Source organism: Phacochoerus africanus, chromosome 3 (assembly GCF_016906955.1).
Source record: "Phacochoerus africanus isolate WHEZ1 chromosome 3, ROS_Pafr_v1, whole genome shotgun sequence".
Taxonomy (NCBI): domain Eukaryota; kingdom Metazoa; phylum Chordata; class Mammalia; order Artiodactyla; family Suidae; genus Phacochoerus; species Phacochoerus africanus.
This window is the reverse complement of record NC_062546.1, coordinates 150,071,280-150,095,303: the sequence shown is the minus strand read 5'-3', so window position 1 is coordinate 150,095,303 and position 24,024 is coordinate 150,071,280. Positions and strand designations below refer to the sequence as shown.

At 39.5% G+C, this 24,024-nt stretch overlaps 1 protein-coding gene across 6 annotated transcripts in view; it reads left to right on the top strand.

The window, feature by feature from the left end:
- The window catches only part of CCDC141 (coiled-coil domain containing 141), a 207,241-nt gene that overhangs the window by 139,143 nt on the left and 44,074 nt on the right, over window positions 1-24,024 (top strand). For 5 of the 6 annotated variants that reach the window (XM_047772988.1, XM_047772989.1, XM_047772986.1 and 2 more), the window contains exons 9-15: window positions 2,073-2,214; window positions 4,179-4,307; window positions 5,926-6,117; window positions 13,026-13,205; window positions 19,774-19,953; window positions 20,773-20,898; window positions 22,795-22,983. In XM_047772988.1, the coding sequence (XP_047628944.1) occupies window positions 2,073-2,214; window positions 4,179-4,307; window positions 5,926-6,117; window positions 13,026-13,205; window positions 19,774-19,953; window positions 20,773-20,898; window positions 22,795-22,983 (1,138 nt within the window). The remainder of the gene's footprint in view (window positions 1-2,072; window positions 2,215-4,178; window positions 4,308-5,925; window positions 6,118-13,025; window positions 13,206-19,773; window positions 19,954-20,772; window positions 20,899-22,794; window positions 22,984-24,024) is intronic. The other variant, XM_047772987.1, reaches the window with a different exon arrangement.

Genomic DNA, 24,024 nt, shown 5'->3' with positions numbered 1-24,024 from the left:
AAAGTTTGACCCCTTTACTTAGACAAGCTTTATTCTCTGTACCTTCTTTCCACAGTGCTTATTCACTTTATTTTATCTTTCTCATTCCAAATTTGCATATTCTGCAGAAAATTATAACATACAGGACAACGGGGCTTTTAAGTGTCTTTTATTTTATTTATTTTTTTATTTTTTAAATGATTTTTATTTTTTCCATTATAGCTGGTTTACAGTGTTCTGTCAGTTTTCTACTATACAGAAAGGTGACCCAGTCACACATACATGTATACATTCTTTAAGTGTCTTTTTAGCATACAATGTCTTTGAGATGTCTAAGATGCAGTAAAAATTTGATTTTTTTTTTTTGGTCTTTTATCTTTTTAGGGCCGCACCTGTGGCATATGGAGGTTCCCAGGATAGGTGTCAAATTGAAGCTACCGGCCTACACCACAGCCACAGCAACTTGGGATTTGAGCCGCTTTTGTGACCTACACCACAGCTCACGGCAATGCCAGATCCTTAACCCGGGGACTAAACCCACATCCTCATGGATGCTGGTCACCTTCTTTAACTGCTGAGCCGTGACAGGAACTCCTAAAAATATGATTAGTATTACCAATACACTGCTTTTATAGAGATTGTGGCTATAACTATACAAATTATTTCTAAAACTCTCCTGATTTCTTGGTTATACTCTTCACTGTCTCTGAGTTATTAAAATGCAACACAAATTATTTTAAGTCCAATGTCTCTGGAACATGATATGTCAGGAATAAGATTCCCACCCCCTCCCTCCCCCTACCCCCTCCCTCCCCCTACCCCTTGTTAAATGTCGCTGGGACTCCTGTAGTCCCACAGGACACACCTGAATCCTATGCACCTTTGACAAGGGTCTCAAGCTGCCTGATGAACTCTCAACTCTTTGGCAGCCTCATTGTCATTCCTCTGAAGTCATTTTACCTCTCAGGCATTTGGGATCCTGCCCTCATTTCATTACTAATTAAATTCATTTTTACAGAGTCATAAATTAATTATTTGAGGTAAAACTCCTGAAATCTGTATCACCTTCCAAGATCTTTTTTAAGCGCTGGGTAATTAAATGTAAGAGTTATCATGCTAATCTTTATGAGTATTGGAAGGCAATGACTGATGGGAAATTAAAGACTTCAACTTCTTACATGGGAGGAGAGGCTCCATCTCAGAGTTAGGTTGAAAAATTAAAAAGTGCTCGTTCCACCAGCAATGCTCTTTAATTGTCTTGCATTGCAGGTAAGCACAAATCTTGCATTGCTAATAAGTTGGAAATGGCTAGGAAACTGACTCATCTGTCTAGAGCATAGCAAATGGGGTCCAGCTCGAAGTTCATCTGTTGTTTTAAAGGCATTTTCATTTCATAAGCTCTCCTGTCACTTTTTTCTCATGAGGGACAGCACAAGTGAAAAACAACAATGTGAAGCTTAGTTTCTTTTTATGAACAAGTACATTCAATTCCTCATTGTTGGTGATAGCTTGGTTTTTATCTAATGAATGCAGCATTGAGCATTTGTAATTATCAAGAACAAGAACCTTACTATTACATAAATACTTTATCCTACTGGATCAGTAAATGTTTTGTTAATTGGCTGGTCCACATTTCTATTCAAAGAGCCTCTTTAGATAAATGAAGCTTTTAAGTAACACCCTCCCCACCCCCACCAGGAACACCCTTGGCAAACGTACCGCTTTTTCCATAAGGCCCCAAAATATCTTAGAGAAATATTAAAAAGTGAACCTTTAAACAAGAAGATTAGACCTGGTTGCATCAACCCATAAGTCATCTTTTCCCTCAGGACTGACTGATTTAAACAGAGGAACATAATTTGGTTTTGCTCTCTGCTGTACTGGGACTTTAGCTACTATTATCTATTGTATCTATTATATACTATTATATATCTATTATATACTATTATCTAGCTTCTATTATCCTAAAGCCTGAAACCTGATAACTTTTATCAACCCATACTTATCATGAAAGATTCCTTTCCAAATTTTCACTGTTCCTGGCGCTTCTTTGGGAGGGTAGCGTGAACTAACGGCTGGATTATTTCATTCAGCTCTCAGGTGACTGGTGTCCATGAGATGATGGGATTCATTAGGAGACGAGTAGATCATCTGACCAAAGAGTGTTCAGCACACAAGGAATTTGCTCTTCAGAGACAGCAGTTAACAGCCTCAGTGGAGGGCCACCTAAGAAAGGTAATTTCATAAAATGTGTCCTCCTTAAGCTACTGCTTAGATGCAGTTCCTTACCTAGTGATAACAGATGATGGCGAGTGTAGCATGTGGGATGGTGGGAAGGTAGGCGTGTCTCCAGGATTCTCTTCATCCCACATTAGGCTTTATATTCAAACAGGATGAAGTTGTAATTCACTCCAGTTCAACAGCCATCCCTGCCCCAGGTCGCCAAAACTAGATGTGTCATCCTACCTTCCTCTCTAGCTCTGAACACAGTTACACAAAGGCAGGTCTTACTTTGCACAGAACTGTGTTAACTGAACCATGTGCATACTGGGATTGTGTCTTCCTTGATTTAAATGGTTCTGTGTATGGTCTAGTATGCATATTTTGGTTAACATGGCACCATACAACACAAAAACAGCAGAGAGATACACAAAATGAGTTTTAGGGGTTCCAGGAATGAATTGCCATTATCATACTTTATTTTTTTTAGGGCCACATCCTGCAGCATATGGAAGTTCCCAGGCTAGGGGTTGAATTGGAGCTGTAGCCCCTGGCCTACACCACAGCCACAGCAATTTGGGATCCGAGCCATGTCTGCAACCTATACTGCAGCTTGTGGCAATGCCGGATCCTTTAACTCACTGAGCAAGGCCAAGGATCAAACCTGCATCCTCATGGATATTAGGTGGGTTCTTAACCTGCTGAGCCACAATGGGAACTCCCATCGTCCTTTATTAAATGAAGCCAGTGCAGAGGACATGGTCACTCGGAATAAAAGCACACATGTGAAAATCCTCTCTGCAGAGGGAATACCTGGCTTTGTATGGGAGAATTTTATTTCCCATTTTCAAAGTGGAATAAAACCAGGCAGCTACTATTTGGCTAAATAAAAAATGGCTTATCTCTAGGTGGGATATATAGCAAAAACTAATAGTATCTCAGTGATATTAATGCTGATGAACCATTAATGCTGATGCCTAGGCTGGATCTGAGATTTTCAATGACATTTTCTTTTCATTTGCTACAATAGACTTCTATGCCTGACTAACACAAGTAGAGTTAATAGACTTCACAGGAGAGGTCATTAAATAACTACATCACTATCTAAATTGCCTTCTCGACTGTTATTGATCCAGAGATGGGAATTTGAGCCTTATTCTGATGCTTGGGTCCAGGGAGGTTCCAAATATGGTGGCAGCTGTGGTGCTGCATTCCCTAGAGCTTGAGAGCCAAGCTAATTTGGTGGTGGTGGAAAACACTGTAGGAACTCAAACAGCTGTTGCTACTTGTCTTGTTAATTCAGAGCCAATTTGACTCTGGGAAGTATGGACTCTAGTTAGAGCAAAGCAATAACTTGAATTGAATAGAACCCTTTAAAGGTCACTATTCATTGATTCATGTGTACTGAAGATCAAATCACAGTCCCCTGCATTCATCAATTAAATCTCCTAAGCCTGTTCCTGTGTTTTATTATCACATGCACAGCATGTGGTACTGTCCCAGGGTCCCTCAGCCCTAAATATAGTAACCCACAAGGTGATCTAATACCTATGCAGGACCTCTGCTTCAAAATGTACCTGTAAATTGGGCCCCATTCAATTTACAGTGGATGATTGGGGCTTAATGAACCAGAAAAGCTTATCTCTATTGATGTGTTGACACACAATTATCCTTTCTAGGTAATATGGAGAATAAATTCTTAAAGAATGTGGATTAATGCCTATATCTCATCTCTTAATAAAAGAAATATTTGTAAACATACCCTCTATTGGTCAGTTAGTAGTATTACCTCATATAAAGATCATTATTTTAATTTAAATACAAAACTCTGAAATATTTAAAACTATTTTTAGATTTAATTGATATATATTTAAAGTTTAATGGGAATTTTTGGAGTAATATTTATCTTCTCTCTATATATGCGTACGTATGTGCCAATAAATATGACTAAGTCTACAGTACGTTCTTTATTTCTAAAGGTGGAAATGTCCATTCAGAAAATCAGTGCTATACTTTCCAATGCAATAGATGTTGGTTCCAGCCTTTCAGAATCAGAGAAGATTTTGAGTAAATATCTGGAACTAGATATCCAAGCTAAGGTAAACAAAGTAAGAATTATTATTATTATGGTTATGATTTTGTAAATATGATTTCTTTATATTCAGTAACTATAAAACAATACTAGCTCTTGTGAGGGTTGCAATTCTAAGTACTGTGGCAAATAATGAATTAAAAACTCCTACTATTATGTGTATATAAATTATTTATGTTTATATGAGCATTTATTAGGACATTCGAGCTCACTGAAACCCATCATTATAGCCCAGTAGTGTTAAACACTCATTTGGCCTGCTTTCCTTGCCTGGGAGGTGTTAGCGACTCCTTTTGGGGATGCCAGAGGAGGCAGGAAGAGTGCTTGCAAGATTCTAGGAGGCCAAAAAAAAAAAAATCACAATCTTGTTTGCACACCCAACATTTAGAGACAGAAGATGCCCCCTCCTTTACCTAGCACCTTCTCTGGCACTTTCTTACCCCTTTCACATGGGACTTATGTTCACATATTTCTCCAAACCTGCACTCAAGTCCCTGCCTACCCCAGCAGGTGTTTCAGAAGGTGAGGCAAGTTCCCAGGTCTGCAAGAAACAGCTTCGCTACTCCATCAGTTTTTGAAAATTAAAAAAAAAAAAATCCCCTTCTTAGATAGTGCCCCCACCTGAAACTCACAAATGAACCATTTTTTTTTAATGGGGCATTTTTAATTCATTATTTAAAGTGTCTAGAATGAAATGCATGCCTGAACACAATTTCATTTTTTTTGCTTTCAAGATTTTAGAAGGAAGGAGGAAATCGCCTAAGGGAGAAACCCCTCTGCTTCCTCCTTCCCCAAGTGCAGAACTTGTAAATTAAAATTACCTTCATTCAGTGGAGTCCTTGGGAAGCATATTAAATACAAGTAGGAGAGCAATCCCTCCTTGCTTTAAATGAGAGTGGAGCTTTTTTCTTTCATATTCACTTGAATCCTACCTTGGTCCCATGTGAAATTTTACACAGCTCTGTGGCAGTTATTGTATATGTAGTGCCTACCTTACCTACCCATCCACTAAATCAGTGGTTATATTTCATGTGCCAGAAATGGCACTCAAAAGAAAACACAAGAGAACAACTCCTATCAAGTCAAATTCACTGACTCTTAGGTTATCCCAACCTCATCTGTACTATTTTCCCTACAATTATTAGAAAACTCTTGTAGATGGAAACTTTAATAAGACTGCATAATTGATATGGCATTTTTTGTAAATTGGAAAAGGAGTAAACAATTTCTATAAATTTGTCATCTCATATAACAAAATTAAGATTTTTCTAGAGCTATTGGTAAATTTCATAAAGCAGTTATCACATATAATTATTTCACGTAAATTATTTTAAACATTTCTGCCAGTTTGTTCTATAACCTTTCTTACTAAACAAATTTACTTCTATTTGTAAAATAGAAAATACAATTTTCTGAAGAAGATATATAGCTGATAGAAAAATAATTTGAGACGGTTTTCATTTTAAGGTGCCTTTTTTTTCCCCCAAATTTTGAAATATGTGCCTTTTTTATTGAGGAGAGCTTTGGTACAAGTTCAATTAATAATCATAATAGATGCTGTACAGGAGGTAATGAAATGTGAATGTTCATGATTCCCCTGTCAGCTTCTGACCCCCTGTGCTTTGCTTTCGTAGGAGACATCACATGAATTAGAAGCAGCTGCAAAACTCCTGACGGAGACAAATGATTTTGAACCTGATGAAGTGTCATTGCTTTCTTCTAAAGCTAAATGGCTAGAGGAAGAATTAAACATACTTGGCCAAAGCATCAGCTCCAGGTCACAAGTCCTGCAAACTTATGTGGCATTTCTCAAGTCATCAGAGGAGGTACCTATGGGCTCTCCCCTTTTGGCAGCGTGGCCTCTGCCTGTCTTCCTGCTTTCTAAGGGGATAGAAGCCCTCTGGGTAGTTCCAGATGCTCCACCCCAGTGCATGTTCTCATCGAGGGCCCCTTTATACTCCAAGGCACCATACAGAGACTCAAAGAGTACATTATTTTACCACAAAATAATACAAGTGTGTATGTGTAGATTTTTACAAATAAGCAAAGTGGCTGTGTTGGAACACTTTTTACCATGGTCTACAAATTTTTATAGTGTCCTAAACATAGAACAAAATTAATTAAAAGTAACTCATTTTCAGAATTCCCACCATGGCACAGTGAGTTAAGAATGCAACTGCAGTGACTCAGGTTGCTGCCAAGGTTTTGGGTTCAATGGCCTGGTCCGATGCAGTGGGTTGAAGGATCCGGGTGGCTGAAACTGTGGCACAGGTCACAGCTGCAGCTTAGATTCAATCCTGGGCTGGGTTGTGGTGTGGCCATAAAAAGTCATTTTATATTCAAAAATAAATCATGAATCTCTTTAAATACCCAAGTAGTTCATGTGATTTCTTTAAAATATACAGACTTGGAAATTAAAGACTTTTGGTCCAGTCTCAAATCTGTCTTGTTTGATGCTTTTCTTTTTTTTTTTTTTCTTTTTAGGGCCGCACCTGCGGCATATGAAGGTTCCCAGGCTAGGGGTCCAATTGGAGCTGTAGCCGCCAGCCTACAACAGAGCCACAGCAATGGGGGATCTGAGCTGCATCTGTGACCCTCACCACAGCTCACAGCAACACCAGTTCCTTAACCCACTGAGCAAGGCCAGGGATCACACACGCATCCTCGGAAGCTAGTCAGGTTTGTTAACTGCTAAGCCATGATGGGAACTCCTGGTTTGATGCTTTTTTAATAAGTTTCTTCTGAGAGCTTTTTCTGAGGCATTATTTTGACTGGTTTGTGCTAAATAATCTGTAACATTCCCTCTGGTAGACTAGGATTCCATCTCTCAAAGGTCCCAGCTTCTCGAAGATGACATCGGTAATAGAAAAGTGCTAGAGTTTCAACACATTTAACTCCAGTCCCAGTGCTCGCAGGTACATGCCCTTCATGCCCCTTTCAGGGAGGCAGGTACAGGTTGAGTGGGAGATAGAGCCGGCAAGGTCTACCTGGGGGCAAAGCCAACCAAAGTTAGGTGGCATTCCCAGTTTCTGTCCCCCCCCCATCCTCCCAACACTCTCACCTTTACCTCACATGACCCCCATCCTGCCCGCTCACATTGCCTCTGTCAGCTCTCCTTCCATAATATTCTGAGTTCTCGCCAATGTGGAGGAAGGTCACGCCCAGGAAATCTCAGGGGACCACTGCCTCCTTCTCCACATCTTTCGTTATTCTGGCTGTTTGTTGTTTGTTGTTAATTTTTCTTAGCCTCAAACTCTCAGCGTTTGGCAGAAGTATTACAACTGATAGGTTTTCTGTTGACGAGCATTTTTATTAGAAATTGAAATGTTGGAGACGGTACAAGGAAGTGCCTGTTTTTTTTTGCATCTTTGTGACTTCTTAGCTTCTAGCTCAGCACCTACTTCCACGGTCCAGTCTGGCCTCTGGGACCAACATCTTTGGGGTGAGGGCTGGAACCTTAGCTTTGCAAACAACACTTTCCCAGAGGGACTGCCTATCCTTTCCTCCTCCCAGCTGTCACTCAGTCAATTTTCTCACCTGGCAGAGCCTTCTGGCCCAACCTTGGCAGTGCTCGCAGCCTGGCAATCTCCTACCCCCTCAGGCTTTCCCTCTTTCCTCACCAGCTCATGGTTTTTCAATTCCATTCCACTCCCTATACCCTCAGCCCCCTGCCTGCCATCCTAACTCTGCCACTTCCCCATACCAGATAATTCCAACACTCTGTTTACTTAGCTTCTCTTTTTAAGCTTCCAGATGCTCCTGTGGAAAATCACACAATTGTGCTGATTGGTGCTCTTATGCATTTATGGGGCTTTGCCTCAGCCGAGCTCCCCCATAAGCTCCCTAGTCAGTGCCCATTCAATAGCAATTCTCAAACTTCTTACCACAGTTTCCATTCCTAAATCTTAGTCTATGTCCTTACCTTATATGGGACTAAAACAAATGAGTCCATTGAGCCTAACTTCCTTAATTTCCTTCAGTTTCCAAACCCACTAACATATTCATTCTTCCTCTACTGTCCCCAATAAAGTGGACATGGGTCCAGCACTAATCAGCTATCAGTCTTTCCCTATGTGCTCCTGCATAGGGAATCTAGCTTCAGTATCCATCCTCTAATTTTAAAATTTTGTGGAGTTCCCGTTGTGACTCAATGGTAATGAACCCAACTACTATTCATGAAGACGCAGGTTCGATCCCTGGCCTCACTCAGTGGGTTAAGGATCTGGAATTGCTGTGGCTGCAGCTTGGATTCAACCCCTAGCCTGGGAACTTCCATATGCTGTGGGCGTGGCCCTGAAGAGACAAAATAATAGTAATTTAAAAATTTTGCTTTTTCCATTGCTTCCTCCTTCTTGGTCTACAGTTATGCCCAAGCAGTCTTGCCCTCACTAAGGCTACCACTGTACAGTTTTCCTTCTCTTCATATCTGGACTCTTGGGATGATAAGATGATGTTTCTTTCCTATTCCTCCTGATCTTCACCAATCCTCATCCCACTGCCATTTAGTTTATCCCCTTTCCAATCCAGCCATTTGCCACCTCTTCACTCCATTGAAAATTTTCTTATAAGCTTACACCTACTACTTTCTAGTTGACAGATGAAATGGTGTATTTTCCTTTCTTTTCTTTTTATGACTGCACCTGCAGAAAATGGAAGTTTCCAGGCTAGGGGTCAAATCAGAACTGTAGCTGAGGCTATGCCACAGCCGCAGCAACACAGGATCTGAGCCTCATCTGTGACCTACACCACAGCTTGCAGCAACATCAGAGATCCTTAACCCATTGGCCGGGGACTGAACCCACATCCTCACAGACATCATGTCAGGTTCTTAACCTACTGAACCACAAGGGAACCTCCTGAAATAATGTATTTTCAATATTCATCCCACTCACTCCCTCTGCCACATTTATTTAACCCAGTTACTCACACTCACCTTCGACTTAAAAAAAAAAACAACAGATTTTTTGAGGTATAATTTGCATAGCATAAAATTCACCTGTTTTAGAATGTAATGACTTTTAGTGTATTTATAGAGTTGTGCACCCATCACTGCACTCCAGTTTTGGTATATTTCCATCAATCTAAAAAGAGCCCTAGTGGGTACGTTTAGTCAGTCCTGGTTTCCACCCCCCAGCCTCAGGCAAGCACTGATCTGTTTTCTGTCCCTATAGAATTGAATTATTTGGATATTTCACACAAGTCTGTCTACGTCTTTATCTGTTCCTTCTTTTTCCTGATTCAGTTCTCTGTTCCTGAAGTGTGGCGCGTCACAGAGTTCTTGCCTCTATTTTGTACGTTCTATTTACTTTCCCTACAAAAAATAACCCCCCACACCTATAGTTTCAATTCAGCAATAACTCAAAATTGGTTCCTCAGCACCAAGTATTCTGAGCTCCAGGCCATTGCTTTCAACTTCCAGTCATCCTAATCACCTATGCCTCCTGAAACTCAACTAAATGCAACTGGCTATCTTTTCCTCAAACATGTTTTCCTTCCATATCTTGGCATTGGATAAATGACCCCCCTGTCTTTCAGAAGTCCTGTATAGAAGTTCAGAGTCTTTTCCAATCTCTCTCTTAATGAGTACTTATTTTGTGCTGGGCCCCAAGCTTTTCATTCCTGATTTCATTTAATTCTAATACCCCTATGTTTATTTACTATTATCCCCATTTAACAAAAGAGGAAACTGAGGCTCTGAGAAGTTAGGTTTATAAGGCCAAACAGGTATAAACCTCAAAGCTGACGTTTAATCCCCAGTCTCCTCCCTTTGGTTTTTCATATTCCAAAGGCCATGCTATGCCACATCTGTCTTCAGAGACCACCTAAGAAATTTTTGAATCCCTCTTCCTCTTCATCTGTGCCATCACTTCTTCCTTTCAGGTCCTCATCATCTCTGGCTCCACTTAGAGAAATCATATCTACATGTTCTCTCTGCCTCCTATAATCCCCCCCTTCATGCCTTTCAAAAAAATGGTGATTCTAAAGCAGATCTGATCAGGTCACATCCTGAAATTCATGTTACCTGACAAATGTAATTTGTGAAGCAAGTTATAAAACTTTTGCCAAAAAAATGGATAGGATAAAGTATTACAGTTTTTCGTTAATTCACTTAAAAAAAAGAAAATAGTCCAAATTCAAGGGAATTCCTGTAATGACATCATTTTCACTTACGCTCAAGGAGGCTTTTTTAAGCAGTTGGAAATGGAGGTTGAATAAAAGTTTATGTTTTGAGTATTTCACAGAACCTACAGCCTGTCAAATTGACACCCCAGCCTGTAGCGCACAATCCTGTTGAAGTACTGTGGTTGTCATGCTGAGTCTGAGTCATTGTGATAGCTGTCGGTTGTCTCAGGCTAACAAGAATGTGTCACATCATGTTGAGTATACTAGAAAACAAGTTGAAACCTACCAGCCAGTTTTATCACAACACAGTGATCACTCTTGCTTCTTTGTTACCATTCAGCTGCTACTACCCATTCTTCACCCATACCAAGATCATTTATCATGCTCCGAACCAGCCAATATTTGACACTTGTGCCTTCACTCTTGTTCTTCCTCCCATCTGGGGCCACCCTTCTCCTCTTCCCTCTCACCCTGGACAATTCTGTAAGATCCAGATCAAGCATCAATTCCTTTGGGAAGTTCATCCCCATTTGCTCTCTGTCATGTGCCCATGACATTGGGCGTGGACTTGTCTTTGTGCTGTAATAATTTACTTTTTGTTTTCTCTCTCCCAGAACTACCTTTGGGAACCCAAGAATTAAAGGCTTAATCCTTACTATGGAATCTTAGGAGACCCTATGGAGGAGGTGGCATTTTAACTATCTCATGAAGTATAAGTAGAAGCAGAAAAATGAGGAAAGATCATTCTGGGCTGAGGAAACAAGCATTAGCAAACCAGAGGCATGAATAAATGGAATATAGGAAAAGAGGAAAGAATTTCTGTTTCTGGATGTCATTTGTAGGCACTCATTTCAATTAGGAATGATGTTAAAATCTTTAAAATATAGTGATTAGCCATTACCTAAAATTTCTTTCTTTTCTTTCTTTTTTTTTTTTTTTTTTTTTTTTGCCATTTCTTGGGCCGCTCCCGCAGCATTTGGAGCTTCCCAGGCTAGGGGTTGAACCGGAGCTGTAGCCACCAGCCTATGCCAGAGCCACAGCAATGTGGGATATGAGCCGCGTCTACAACCTACACCACAGCTCATGGCAACGCCGGATCCTTAACCCACCAAGCGAGGCCAGGGATTGAACCCGCAACCTCATGGTTCCTAGTCAGATTTGCTAACCACTGCGCCACAACGGAAACTCCCGTTGCCTAAAATTTCTTATCCTCTTTTGCCTTCAGTAGTTATGAACTCTTTGACTCTGGTCCTATTGGCCATTAAGTATTATGCATAAAACTTGTATCAAAGATTTTCTATGTGGAATCTAAAATGTGGCACAGGGAGTTCCCGTCGTGGCGCAGTGGTTAACGAATCTGACTAGGAACCATGAGGTTGTGGGTTCGGTCCCTGCCCTTGCTCAGTGGGTTAATGATCCGGCGTTGCCGTGAGCTGTGGTGTAGGTTGCAGACGCGGCTCGGATCCTGCGTTGCTGTGGCTCTGGTGTAGGCCGGCGGCCATAGCTCCGATTGGACCCCTAGCCTGGGAACCTCCATATGCCACGGGAGCGGCCCAAGAAATAGCAAAAAGACAAAATAAATAAATAAATAAATAAAATAAAATGTGGCACAAATGAACCTATCTACAAAACATAAACAGACTCACAGACATAGAGAACAGACTCATGGCTGCCAAGGGGGAGGGAAGAAGTGAGTTGGACTGGGAGTTTGGGGTTAGTAGATGGACACTATTACATTTAGAATGGATGAGAAATGAGGTCCTGCCATACAGCACAGGGAATGATATCCAATCACTTGGGATAGAACATGATGGAAGATAATATAAGAAAGAAGATATATGGGTCATTTTAATGTACAACAAAAATTGGCTATATATTGTAAATCAACTACAATAAAAAAATCTATTTCTATAACACCCAGTTACATGTTAATCTATAGTTTTACAGGCACATTTAATTTTATATAAACCCTGTTTGAAGAGAGTAATTTAAAATAATCTAGCCCTACTTACATTGGTTAGAAAATGAGAAAATATAATTCTGGGGAGGTGAAGTAAGGTACCTCTAAGATTAGCTCATGGAGACAGTTTAATACTAACACCCATATGGAAAATTCACAATTATTTGTACTCTTTTGTTCTGGTTCACCACTGATTAAAAGCAAGTTGTGATTTACTAATTATGAATAATTTTTCACTGAACTTACATTTCTTTCTGATTTGTATTTCTTGATTATATAGGTTTATCTTTCTTCTGAATTATAAAATCAGCTTTAAATGGCACCACAATGGTTTTTGACATAAATTATCCCCCAATGCAAAACATACACGTATATAATATATCAATCTGATTTTGGCTACAGTAAGTAAGTTTTATGGGTAATAAACTGGTCAGCTCATTTACTACTCAGTGGTAGTCAGTCTGGCCTGTCAACAACCTAAATAGATTTTCATGTCTTTTCAGTAAATTGACAATGTATAATCACTATTTAAAGAAATCTGAAACATAGTTTCCAATTAATTTCTATAGAGGCTTTTATTGGAATCTGAATTTTTTCCCTTTAAAAATCTTTTTAAGTGTTCTTAACTTTCATTTATATTCTTTTTTTCAGGCAGAGGAGCAATGTCAGAGGCTAAAGGAGTTTTACCAAACTGAAATCCCACAAAAGGAAGAGGATAATGTTGAAGCCAAGCGTCGGTCTGACTCAGTGGAGAAGCAGTGGCAGCTATTTTTAAAGAAGAGCTTTTTAACTCAGGACCTAGGGCTTGAGTGCCTTAATTTAATAAATATGGTGAGAACGACATTAAATGAATCCCACCTTCTGTAAGGATTACTTGTCAAAGTCAAAATTATAAATTCAAAAGTTCAATGGTCTGTTATGCAGCTGGGCTGGTTAGGAAGTTCTTTTTAGTTTCATTGAACCTACAACAATCTTGAAGGCCAGCATTTTTTTTGCTTCTTTGGTCCTAGACCTCTTGTTAGTTTATCACATGAAGGCTATTTTATTAACAAGAAAGAGTGACTATACTCCAAACACAACCTTGTTATTATTACATAAAGTTCACCCAGAAGTTCCCAGTTGTGTTGAGAGAATACAGTAAGATTCTTACAAAATTTCCAGAGGCTAAAGGCAACATCTAGGATGAATCTTCATTTTGAAGAATTTCTTACTCTAGCGGATCTTTTTATAATGAAGCTCCATTACATTTAGAAATGTTCTCTAAGATTTAGTTGTCAAGTTATATCTGTAAAATGTAATCCTTATATCAATCTCAGACCTGTATAAAATTCTCTACAGAATTCTTAAAAGATGGCTAATCCATCTCTCCTTCAATAACTCAAGTTTCTTCCTAATGAAACTCTTCATTTTCTTGTTGGAAAATGCCAGTTACTAGAAGTGTGTTTTTTTGGTTTTGTTTTGCTTTGCTTTGCCTTTTAGGGCCTCACTCACAGCATGTGGAGGTTCCCAGGCTAGGGGTCGAATTGGAGCTACAGCTGCTGGCCTATGCCAGAGCCACAGCAATGACAGATCCGAGCCGTGTCTGTGACCTACACCACAGGTCACGGCAACGCCAGATCTTTACCCCTCTGGGATCAAACCCGAAACCTCACGGTTCCTAGTTGGATTTGTTTCCGCTGTGCCATGACGGGAACTCCCTAGGAGTTTTTGGGTTTTTTTTAATCTAAGTCAAATCTGTCTTCATATCTGATTCTAACCCTCTCTAGCTCCATGGGGCTGGGGTGGGGTGGCATTCATATTTCATTCCTCTTACACGTGAAATTTTTTCAAACCTTGAAGTTGCAATGTCTAACCTGAATCTTTTCTACAGATAATTAGAAATACATCCTTTCTATCATTTAGGAGGTAGCTTTATTTCTCTCTTCATCCTAATCTACCCTCTCAGAATTTTCCATGGTTTGTCAAAATCTTTCATAAAATCTAAGTAAAAAGTAAGGTACAACTTAAACACATACAAAAGTGGTTATCATTCTTTACTAATGAGATCTAAGATTGTGCTAGCACTTTAGTAGTAATTTCACTCTGTTGGTTCATATTAAGCTTGTGATAGAATATAACTCCTGTTACATTTTTATTGCAGTTCCTGCCAAGCTAGGGCTCTTCCGTTTTATATCCATGTTGCCTATTTATCTTTTACATACAAATGTGAACCTTTGTGTTTATCCTTATTTCATGTCATTTTGTTAGTTTTGACTCATGATTGCATCTCGTTACACTAATTTTGAACCAGCTGTCTACTACATTAGCCTGGGTTTAATACTATTCATCAATAAGTCAGTCTCCTCTGGCTGCAATTAGATCTTTACTTAAAAGTGTCTGAAGAGTTCCCATCGTGGCTCAGTGGTAACGAACTCAGCTAGTATCCATGAGGACGTGTGTTTGATCCTTTGCCTCGCTCAGTGGGCTAAGAATCTGGTGTTGCTATGGCTGTGGTGTAGGCTAGCAGCTATAGCTCCAATTTGACTGCTAGCCTGGCAATTTCCACACTCTGCAGGGGATGCGGCCCTGGAAAGACCAAACAAACAAACAAAAAAAGTGTCTGAGGGCCACTTTGACATCCAATGCATTACATAATTTGTTGATCAACCAGTTGGTTTTTTTTGTTTGGTCTTTTTTGGGGGAGGGGGGTCTAGGGCCAAACCCATGGCACATAGAGGTTCCCAGGCTAGGGGTCGAAGCAGAGCTGTAGCTGCCAGCCTACACCACAGCCACAGCAACACGGGATCTGAGCTCATCTGTGACCTATACCACAGCTCAGGGCAACACCAGATCCTTAACCCACTGACCGAGGCCAGGTATTGAATCCTTGTGGTTCCTAGCCAGATTTGTTTTTGCTGTGCCACAACAGGAACTCCTGATTAACCAGTTTTTTACACAATCATTGATGGTCCCTGATAGTACTTTAATTTAACCACATTTCACAACCTTTTTCGTAGGTCTATAATGGAAGATCCTGCTCAAAGGAAGGGCTCTCTACCTAGTAACCTATCAATTATATAAATATACTCTGGCATGAATCAGATGGACTCCTAGTGATCAAGGAGTTCTTTCCAAAGTGTTCACAATCGACTTGATCAGTTGTCTTTATTGAACTGGTTTTCAGTGTAAAGCTTACTGGTCGGTGAATTATGTGGCCCATCCCTTTCCCAAATTTGAAAAATGGGGCATTTTCCTTTCTCTGGTTTTCCAGCCCTTCTCCTACTTTTCTATAGATTTGCAAAGATGACTGACACCTGCAATTTCCTTAGTACTCTGACCTTGACTGAGTGATGAATCTAAGTCTAGATCCTGAATTCCTTTGGAAGAGTTAGACTCTAACAATCCTCATCTATTTTGAGCTACAATTTTCTCTTTATCTTAATTGTTTCAAACTTTATTGTTTCAAGACAGTTCCTCTTAAATCTATACGGAAATAAAATATTCATCAAATAATTCTAGTTTATCTAATTCTGTCCTTAAGCATCAGAGAAAATTTGCTGATTATTTTATCTCTATTCTTATGTTACATAGGTGCTTTTAAAACATTTAGAATGAATATTATCTATCTTTTACATGTTTATACTTTGTTCAGTATATCTTTACATCTGTCTCTTGATTGTGTACTTCTCCAATTTGAACTCATAATGTAATTTACATACTTGCAAACTGCACTTTTTTGTCTATTCTTTGTATTGCAAACTTCCTTTTGAGAAGATTTATTTTTCAGTTCTGGAATTTTCTGTTGGCTCTTTTGATTAGATTTGTATTGTCAGTGAAATTTGCTTTTTTATCTCCTTTTCTGTATTTCCATGACCATATGTATCATGAGGATTTAAAGCGTTTCTTAGGTAATTCTGGCATCTGGATCTAGAATTGTTTCTTTTTCTTTTCTTTTTTTTTTTGTCTTTTTGTCTTTTTAGGGCCACACTCAGCATATGGAGGTTCCCAGACTAGGGGTCGAATTGGAGGTGTAGCTGCCGGACTATGCCACAGGCAGAACAATGCCAGATCTGAGCCATGTCTGCGACCTACACACAGCTCATGGCAATGTCAGATCCTTGACCCACTGAGCAAGGCCAGGGATCGAATCCACAACCTCATGGTTCCTAGTTGGATTGTTTCCACTGTGCCACGATGGGAACTCCTGGAATTGTTTCTATTATCTGCTTGTTTTCTTGGTTTCCAGTCATGTCATCCTATTTTAGGATTATGAGTGAATAGCTATTAAACATCATGCATTATGTATGAAAAACTGTAGGGGTTCCAGATGGTGTTCTTTTTTTTTTGCTAGGTGGATATTGGTGGAAGATCACTTAGGCCAATCAGGAGCTGGTGGAGTTGAATCTAGAGTGTAATCCTGTCAAGGCTCAATCTATTCTATCAACCTTGGGGTCTCAGTGTTTTCAACTTAGAGCTTGGTGCATTCTCTGAGGGCTCTCCCCCTTGGCAGATCTCCAATCTGGGGAGTCTTGGAAGACTGCTGAAAACCTCCACTCTCCTTTTCAGAGGCTTTTGCTTAGGTTTTTAAATCCACTGTCCTGTACAGCCCCAAGTATTTTGTAAATGTTCTGAGATGAAGATCAGCTGTGTGCTTGAAGCCCCTTACCCTCACTAGTGTCTGTCAAAAGCTCTACTGATTTCTGTATCCCCTAGTAAAGTCTCATGATCTGCCACCTGTCAGTGCACGAAATTGGGAAATGCCCCTGGCAGGGGTAAGAGAGCTGACAGGTGAGCTCACCACTCTCAGATTCATCCTTCTCTGGAGTCTTGGCCTCTTAGTTCTTGTTGCCTTCAAATATGGGTTAGGGTTAGGGTTTTATCCAGCTTTTCTAGTTGTTCTAGGCTGAAGCAATTCTCAAACAATGGCTACGCCATCCTACCAAGAAACAAAAGTTTTGAATTAATTACTTAGAATGTTTAAGATTGGACAGTCAGATTTGCATTTAAGATCTGCAGCAGGAACCCATTCAAAATTATATTTTGTATCTATATTTAAATAAACTTAGGTTTTGTAATATTCAAATACCCACTATGAGTTTTCAGAAGTAGTATGTATTTTACTACATACCTTGGTGGTCTTTTATCTTGACATTATAAACATGACCACTTTACCCCAAGGTCTTTACCGCTGTCATAAGTAAATTCTTCTTTATTGATAAGAAATAAGGTCTACATAATGCTTAATTTCATTGGCCCAGTGACATTCTGAGATATGAAATTGTTGGTAGAGCAAGTAAAAACATTTCTTATCCTCTTTATATCTTTTAAACAAACATTATTGCTGCAATGTGGTAACCAGTTTGGTTGTTAAGAAGGAAGAGGTCCAGCTGGCATTTTCTGCTGCATGTTCTGCTCTTGATTGGGCTGCTGTGGCTCATATTTTTCAAGCTCTAAATTAAAAATTTTTTCAGTTCATCTGAAAATCATCTAGATCAGGGAAACTGATTTAGGGCAGAAATCTGGCATACCTCTTAATGAAAGTGCCAATTTACCAATTTATTGTGACGAATACCAAGAATGCTACCTGGAATACTGCCTTCCAGTCATCAAGATATCTGAAAAGCAAGATGTCAGAAGACCACCCATCTACATAGAAAATTTAGTGCCTTATTTATACCAAATTGTGGCAAAATTTCCCATGACCATATATAGAAGTAGAATGAGTAATGTGTTTACTAGCTAAGCCTCAGCAAATTATTTAATCTTCCTGAGTGGCCAAAATATCTAAGTCTGCCAAATACACAATCACTCTTCTTGAATCCTGCTACCTAGGGATCAACAAATCTTTCCATAGCTCTCTTTTCTAGACTTCATTCAGATCGTATATTCCTTTCACTGAAGTTGTCATTAACATGCCAAAAATTCCAAGTTTACGTTCAATTATATATTATCTTACATTTTGATGAATAGTTTCTTAATAATATGTAAAAGATACCCTATCTTTATTTATAGAATAGATAAAAAATATTATTTGCTTTAGGTGCTGCTGTGGCTAATATCTTTCATAACATGTGCATCTAGTTCATCCTAATTATAGACTACATCATTTTGTTACTAGATCTCCAAATTCACTGGAGAAATTGCATTTAGTACCTGAAGGATTTTTTTGCAATTAAATGACACTTTATAATGTCTACATTAATATAAAAATATAAGTGTACCGTATTCATGTTATTTAAAATAATTTAAAAATAAGATGGTCTATTATTTAAAATATCCTGTTGCATATTCATGGCACCATCTTCTGACTATAATCTAAAATATCCCTTGACTTTTACATATCCAACTGTCATGCCATTATAGAAATCCATGAACAATTGCTTCTTAGAAATTCAAGAATTTACTGCGAAGGGCTGGCCATCAAAGTAAAGATTATTGTTTTGCCAAACAAATATCCTTCTGCATTTTTTGATGTCTTAGTCTCTACCTCTCTTATCCTCCTGCTGCTAACTGGATTTCCTATTGTTTAAAACCATTATTTAAAGAGTTTCATGTCAGAAAGCCAAAACATATGAAAGTTGGGAAGAAAAGTCTTAGATTTGAGATACTGTGCTTCCGGAGCACAGAAGTACAGTACAAATAGAGAGATACAAATAGAAAGAAATAGATACAAATAGAAAAAGTCAGCCCTCCATAGCCAAGGGTTCTACATCCATGGATTCAGCCAACGGTGGATATAAACATAATATGTCATCCACAGTTGGTTGAAACCAGGAATGTGGAAACTGTGGATATGGAAGGCCAAGTATGGGACTTGAGCAGGCACTGGTTTTTGTATCCACAGTGAGTCCTGGAACCAGTCTCCTCCCCCTCCCCCCACCACCCCATGAATACCCAGGGACAACTGTATAGAGATGCACATTTCAGTTCTCACAAAAGGGAGTAACTGGAGAAACTGTTCACAAGGAAAATTTAAACTAATTGGAATATATACAATGTGATAGTTTAAAAAGAAAAGCAGACCCAGGGCAATCTACCCCCTCATGTTCCCTGATACTGAGATTTTTGACGTATTCTAATGTGTGTTAAAATAAAAGATGGAATCCACTTCAAAACTTATGCGTGAAAACAATCTCAATTTGAAAATTTCTGGATCCCTGTGCTCCTTAAGCCCCAGGAAATAAGAGGGGATTTAAACACCAGTGGGTTTATGAAAAACTGGGGACCTGATGTCCAAGCTTAGAGTGTGGGTTCTGAGAGCCCAGCTATGCCTCTGCAAAGACCTTTCAGGCTTGTCTTGATATCTGAACTGTGTGCTGCTTTGGCGATGATGAAGCATTTGGCCCCTAAAATAGTTGTATGCAAAAATGCTGTCTTTCCTGGGAAAGAAAAGCTACTATATAGATTATTAATTTAACAGGCAAAAGCAAATGAAATATTAAATGCGAAAAATGAAGTGCTCATTATGGAGAACACCATGGAGAGCCAGAAGGCAGAAAGGGAAGAACTCAGTCACCTTCGGATGGCCTGGCAACTTAAAGCCTCTTCAAGCAAGCCCATGAAACAGCAGTGGGGAGCGTTCAAAGAGCAACTTAGAAAGGTGAGGGGCCAGGCCATGGGTATCATCAAGCCTTAAAAAGGAAGGACGTTCTGGGAGTTCCTGTTGTGGCTCAGTGAGTTAAGAGACTGACTTGTATCCATGAGGATGTATGTTGATCCCTGGCCTCATTCAGGGGGTTAAGGATCCGATGTTGCTGCACAGGTTGCAGAGGCAGCTCAGATCTGGCGTTGCTATGGCTGTGGCATAGGCTGGTAGCTGAAGCTCCAAGTCAACCCCTAGCCTAGGAACTTCCATTTGCTCTGGGTATGGCTCTGAAAAGAAAAAAAAAATAAGGAAGTTCTGACATATGCAACAAGATGGAGGAAACTTGGAAACATAAGTGAAAGAAACCAAACACAAAAGGACAAATAGTATGATTCCACTTATGGGTGATCACTAGAATAGTCACGTTCATAAAAATAAAAAGCAAAATAGAGGTTACCAGGGGCTGAGGTGAAGGGGGGAAGTGGGAGTTAGTATTTAGCAGATACAGAGTTCCTGTTTGGGAGGACGGGGTAGTTCTGGCAATGGATGGTGGTGATGGCCACACACCAGTATGAACGTACTAATGCCACTAAGCTGCACACTTCAGAATGGTTAAAATGGTAAATTTTGTTCTGTATACTTTACCATAGTAAAAAGAGGGGCTGTGCATTTGCTCATTGGTGGTTTAGAACCACAAGCCCACTTTAGGTAGTGCGTGTTTTCACGGGAATTGAAAAGTTTGATGATGTACCATGTCATCACTGGAATGATTGTGATGTACTTGCTGGTAGTATCAAAGAAAACATACGCATAACTATCTAATGTGTATTTCAGACTACTCACAACTTGAAACTTCTTCAAGAAGCACTTATGCCTGTGTCTGCACTTGACCTTGGAGGGAGTCTCCAGACCATTTTAGGTCTACGGAAAAAGTGGAATGAAATGAAGCCTCAATTCCAGGTGAAGAAACCAACTGATGGACTTGGGTGAATGGAAAAATAATTAAAAACCGTTCAGTTGAAGCTTACCCAATTAATTTTAATAGTCTAACGAATTGCTATTTTAAAAAAACAAAGCATTGCTTGTCTAAAAATCCATTTTAAAAACACATTTTCAGACTTCCCATTGTGGCTCAGTGGAAACAAATCACACCAGTATCCATGAAGACTGAGGGTTTGATCCCTGGCCTCGTTCAGTGGATTAAGGATCCAGTGTTGCCATGAGCCATGGTGTAGGTCACAGACTCAGCTCGCTCAGATCCTGCGTTGCTGTGGCTGTGGCATAAGACAGCAGCTGCAGCTCTTATTTGACCCCTACCTGGGAACTTCCATATGCCATGGGAGTGGCCCTAAAAAAAAAAGAACACCCCCCCACATTTTCCTTTCTGTTTTACTACAGTATTATGTATTTGATGATACACAGCCAACCAGGCTACAAAATGTCCTTAATATATTATCTTAGGTTTTTTTTTTAAATTATATTAAATTATTTCCTTATTAATATATTTTCATGTATATTTAATTATTTTCCTAAAGGTATAGACAGTTTTAGATTCAAACATCTCAGAGCAAGGATGGGTAACCTCTCACAGAGGTTCTGTTGTCCTCTGTCCCTCCAATTATCATGGTGATGTTACTGCCCCCCCCCCCAACTGGCACTCCAGGCTCCTACCACCATCTCAGCAATTTTGCTGTGTTCTCTCTTTCTCCCTCTCAGGGAGGCCTCAGAATGTAAGAGAAAAAACCATGAGTCATGTTCCCAGGCCCTGACTGCTAGTACATTCCACACCCCCACCTCCCCCTCCTCTTGAGATTGACTCAACCACGAAAGCGTGTGCCAGTCCTGTCATCCTCCTGCATGGATCCTTTAAGACTGATGTAATACCTCTCCACTACCACCACCCCCCATACCCACACAAAGTGCACACACCATTGTGACCCACAGTGAGTTTTTTCCTCCAAACTCTTAGAAAATCCTAGTAGCCCACCTGTTAGATTCTTCATTATACCCTGTGTCATATGTATCTGCATTTCATGTGTGCACACCCCTGCCATGAGCAAGTGCATATGTATAAATTCCTCTCGATCAGAGACCATTCTCAAGCTTCTTTAGCTTTGTCACAGTGATGTGTGTATGTTTGATGCCCACATGCTTGATTTCAACTTTAAGACCCTTACTAGTTCGCTCTTCTGAAAACTGTCTCCTTAGCCTAAATCATTTCCATTACTTTTGACATAAAATTCAATTCAGATGTTAACAGTGGCTTCCTCTTTGAGCTTTCCGGGAGGATCTAGATTTGTCTAAGGGATACCTGAGCAGTGCTAGATAAAAAGAAATGGGTTTATCCCTCCCTACAGGTGATGGCTATTTGTGGATTCTGTGATGGACTTGTTAAGGCAGCATAGCTACTCTGCTTCTCAGCTGGTAGTTCATTCCGATCATTCTTTCATCAGAGAGGACAAGCAATACATTTTTATACTTGTCTTCTTTCAGTGTTTTTAACATACCACCTAATTCTAGTTGTGTTAGATATCAAAGATGATCACAGCTTCCTAGAGTATCTAAAATACATTGACTTAACAGATGACTAGCATATCTGGTGTTCCATTTCACCACCTAATTTTGAAACACTTTTTTTGCATTGCTCATAATTAAAAAAAAATTCTGAGAAGATAGGGATGGAAGAATATATCCCTAGTCTCAGGCACATGCCTGGATTTTCCTGGAGGGTGAGACTCACAATAAGCATCTGCTAATAAACAGAGAGCGATTCATTACTGAGACCTTCATATAGTCAGTTGTATATCAAAAGGTTCTCCAAAAGCTATGTTTCATTCATTGCTTTCAACTTTTTAGCAACTGAATGATGAGGTTCAGTACATTATAAAAGAATCAGAAGAGTTAAGTGGCAAAGGAGCCCCTGTGAAAGAGAGGTCTCAACAACTGAAGGACCTCATTCACCTCCATCAAAACCAGAAAGAGAGAATTCGAAATTACGAGGAAATCCTGTATAAGACTATCCAGTTCCACCAAGTCAGAGAAGAGGTAAGACCTATCACAGATGTCTGGAAGACTCTCAGTTTTAAACCATGAAATTAAAAATAAATGACTATGTAACAAATAAAGGCCAAATTGCTTCTTCTGATGTTAGAAGCTTTCCGCAATCTGGCCGCTGCCTTTTCTCTCACTGTGCCCCATCCTCAATGATGTTCCAGCCAGACTGGGCTCTTCACAGTCCCTCAGAGATGGTGCCCACACTCCTAATTCCAGGCCTTGACTCTGGGGCTGCTATTATCTGGCAGGTCCTCCTCTCTCCTCGCTACCTCCTAAACCCTGTCCCGCCATATAACAATCCTGCCTCCCTCAGAGGGATTTTTCTCTCTTCTAAATTCCTCAGACTCTTACAGTTTATTCCACACATCTGTCATTTTTAGTGCTTTGGTTCTTAATTACTTTTGTTCCCCTAACTCAAGTGCAAGCTATTTGAGAGAATAAAACAAATACAATTTTTTTTCCACTATACAGCATGGGGACCAATTTTTTAATATTCCAAGTACCAGATATTGTAGAGTGTTCAGTAAAACTTCATAGTTAATAGCCTCTATTAACAGAAAGTGGAGTCATTGAAATCCCTTGAAAAGAGCTTCTGAATTTACTTAGATCACAGGCCTACATATTGCTAAGGTTTTAGGCTATGAGTAAACAGAGTAATTTCTTTAATACAACTGGCAGTGTTAGTCCCTTAATTTTACCCTATTGATTTGCAGCATTGTAATATTTATTTGTCTATAATACTAATACACTAATAACTTTAGATGAGCTTGCCAGCAGTTTACTGTCTAGTGTTACAGGAAATGAGCTTTTTAAAAAATCTGAAAAAAAAAGAAAAAATCTGTCTTTGAGAAAAATATAGTATGATATCATTTATATGTGGAAGTTAAAGATACAACAAACTAGTGAATATAACAAAGAAGAAGCAGAGTCACTGATACAGATTACAAACTAGTGATTATCAATAGGGAAAGAGAAGAGGGAAAAGACAGGGGGAGTAGATTAATAGATACAAACTATTAGGTTGAAAATAAG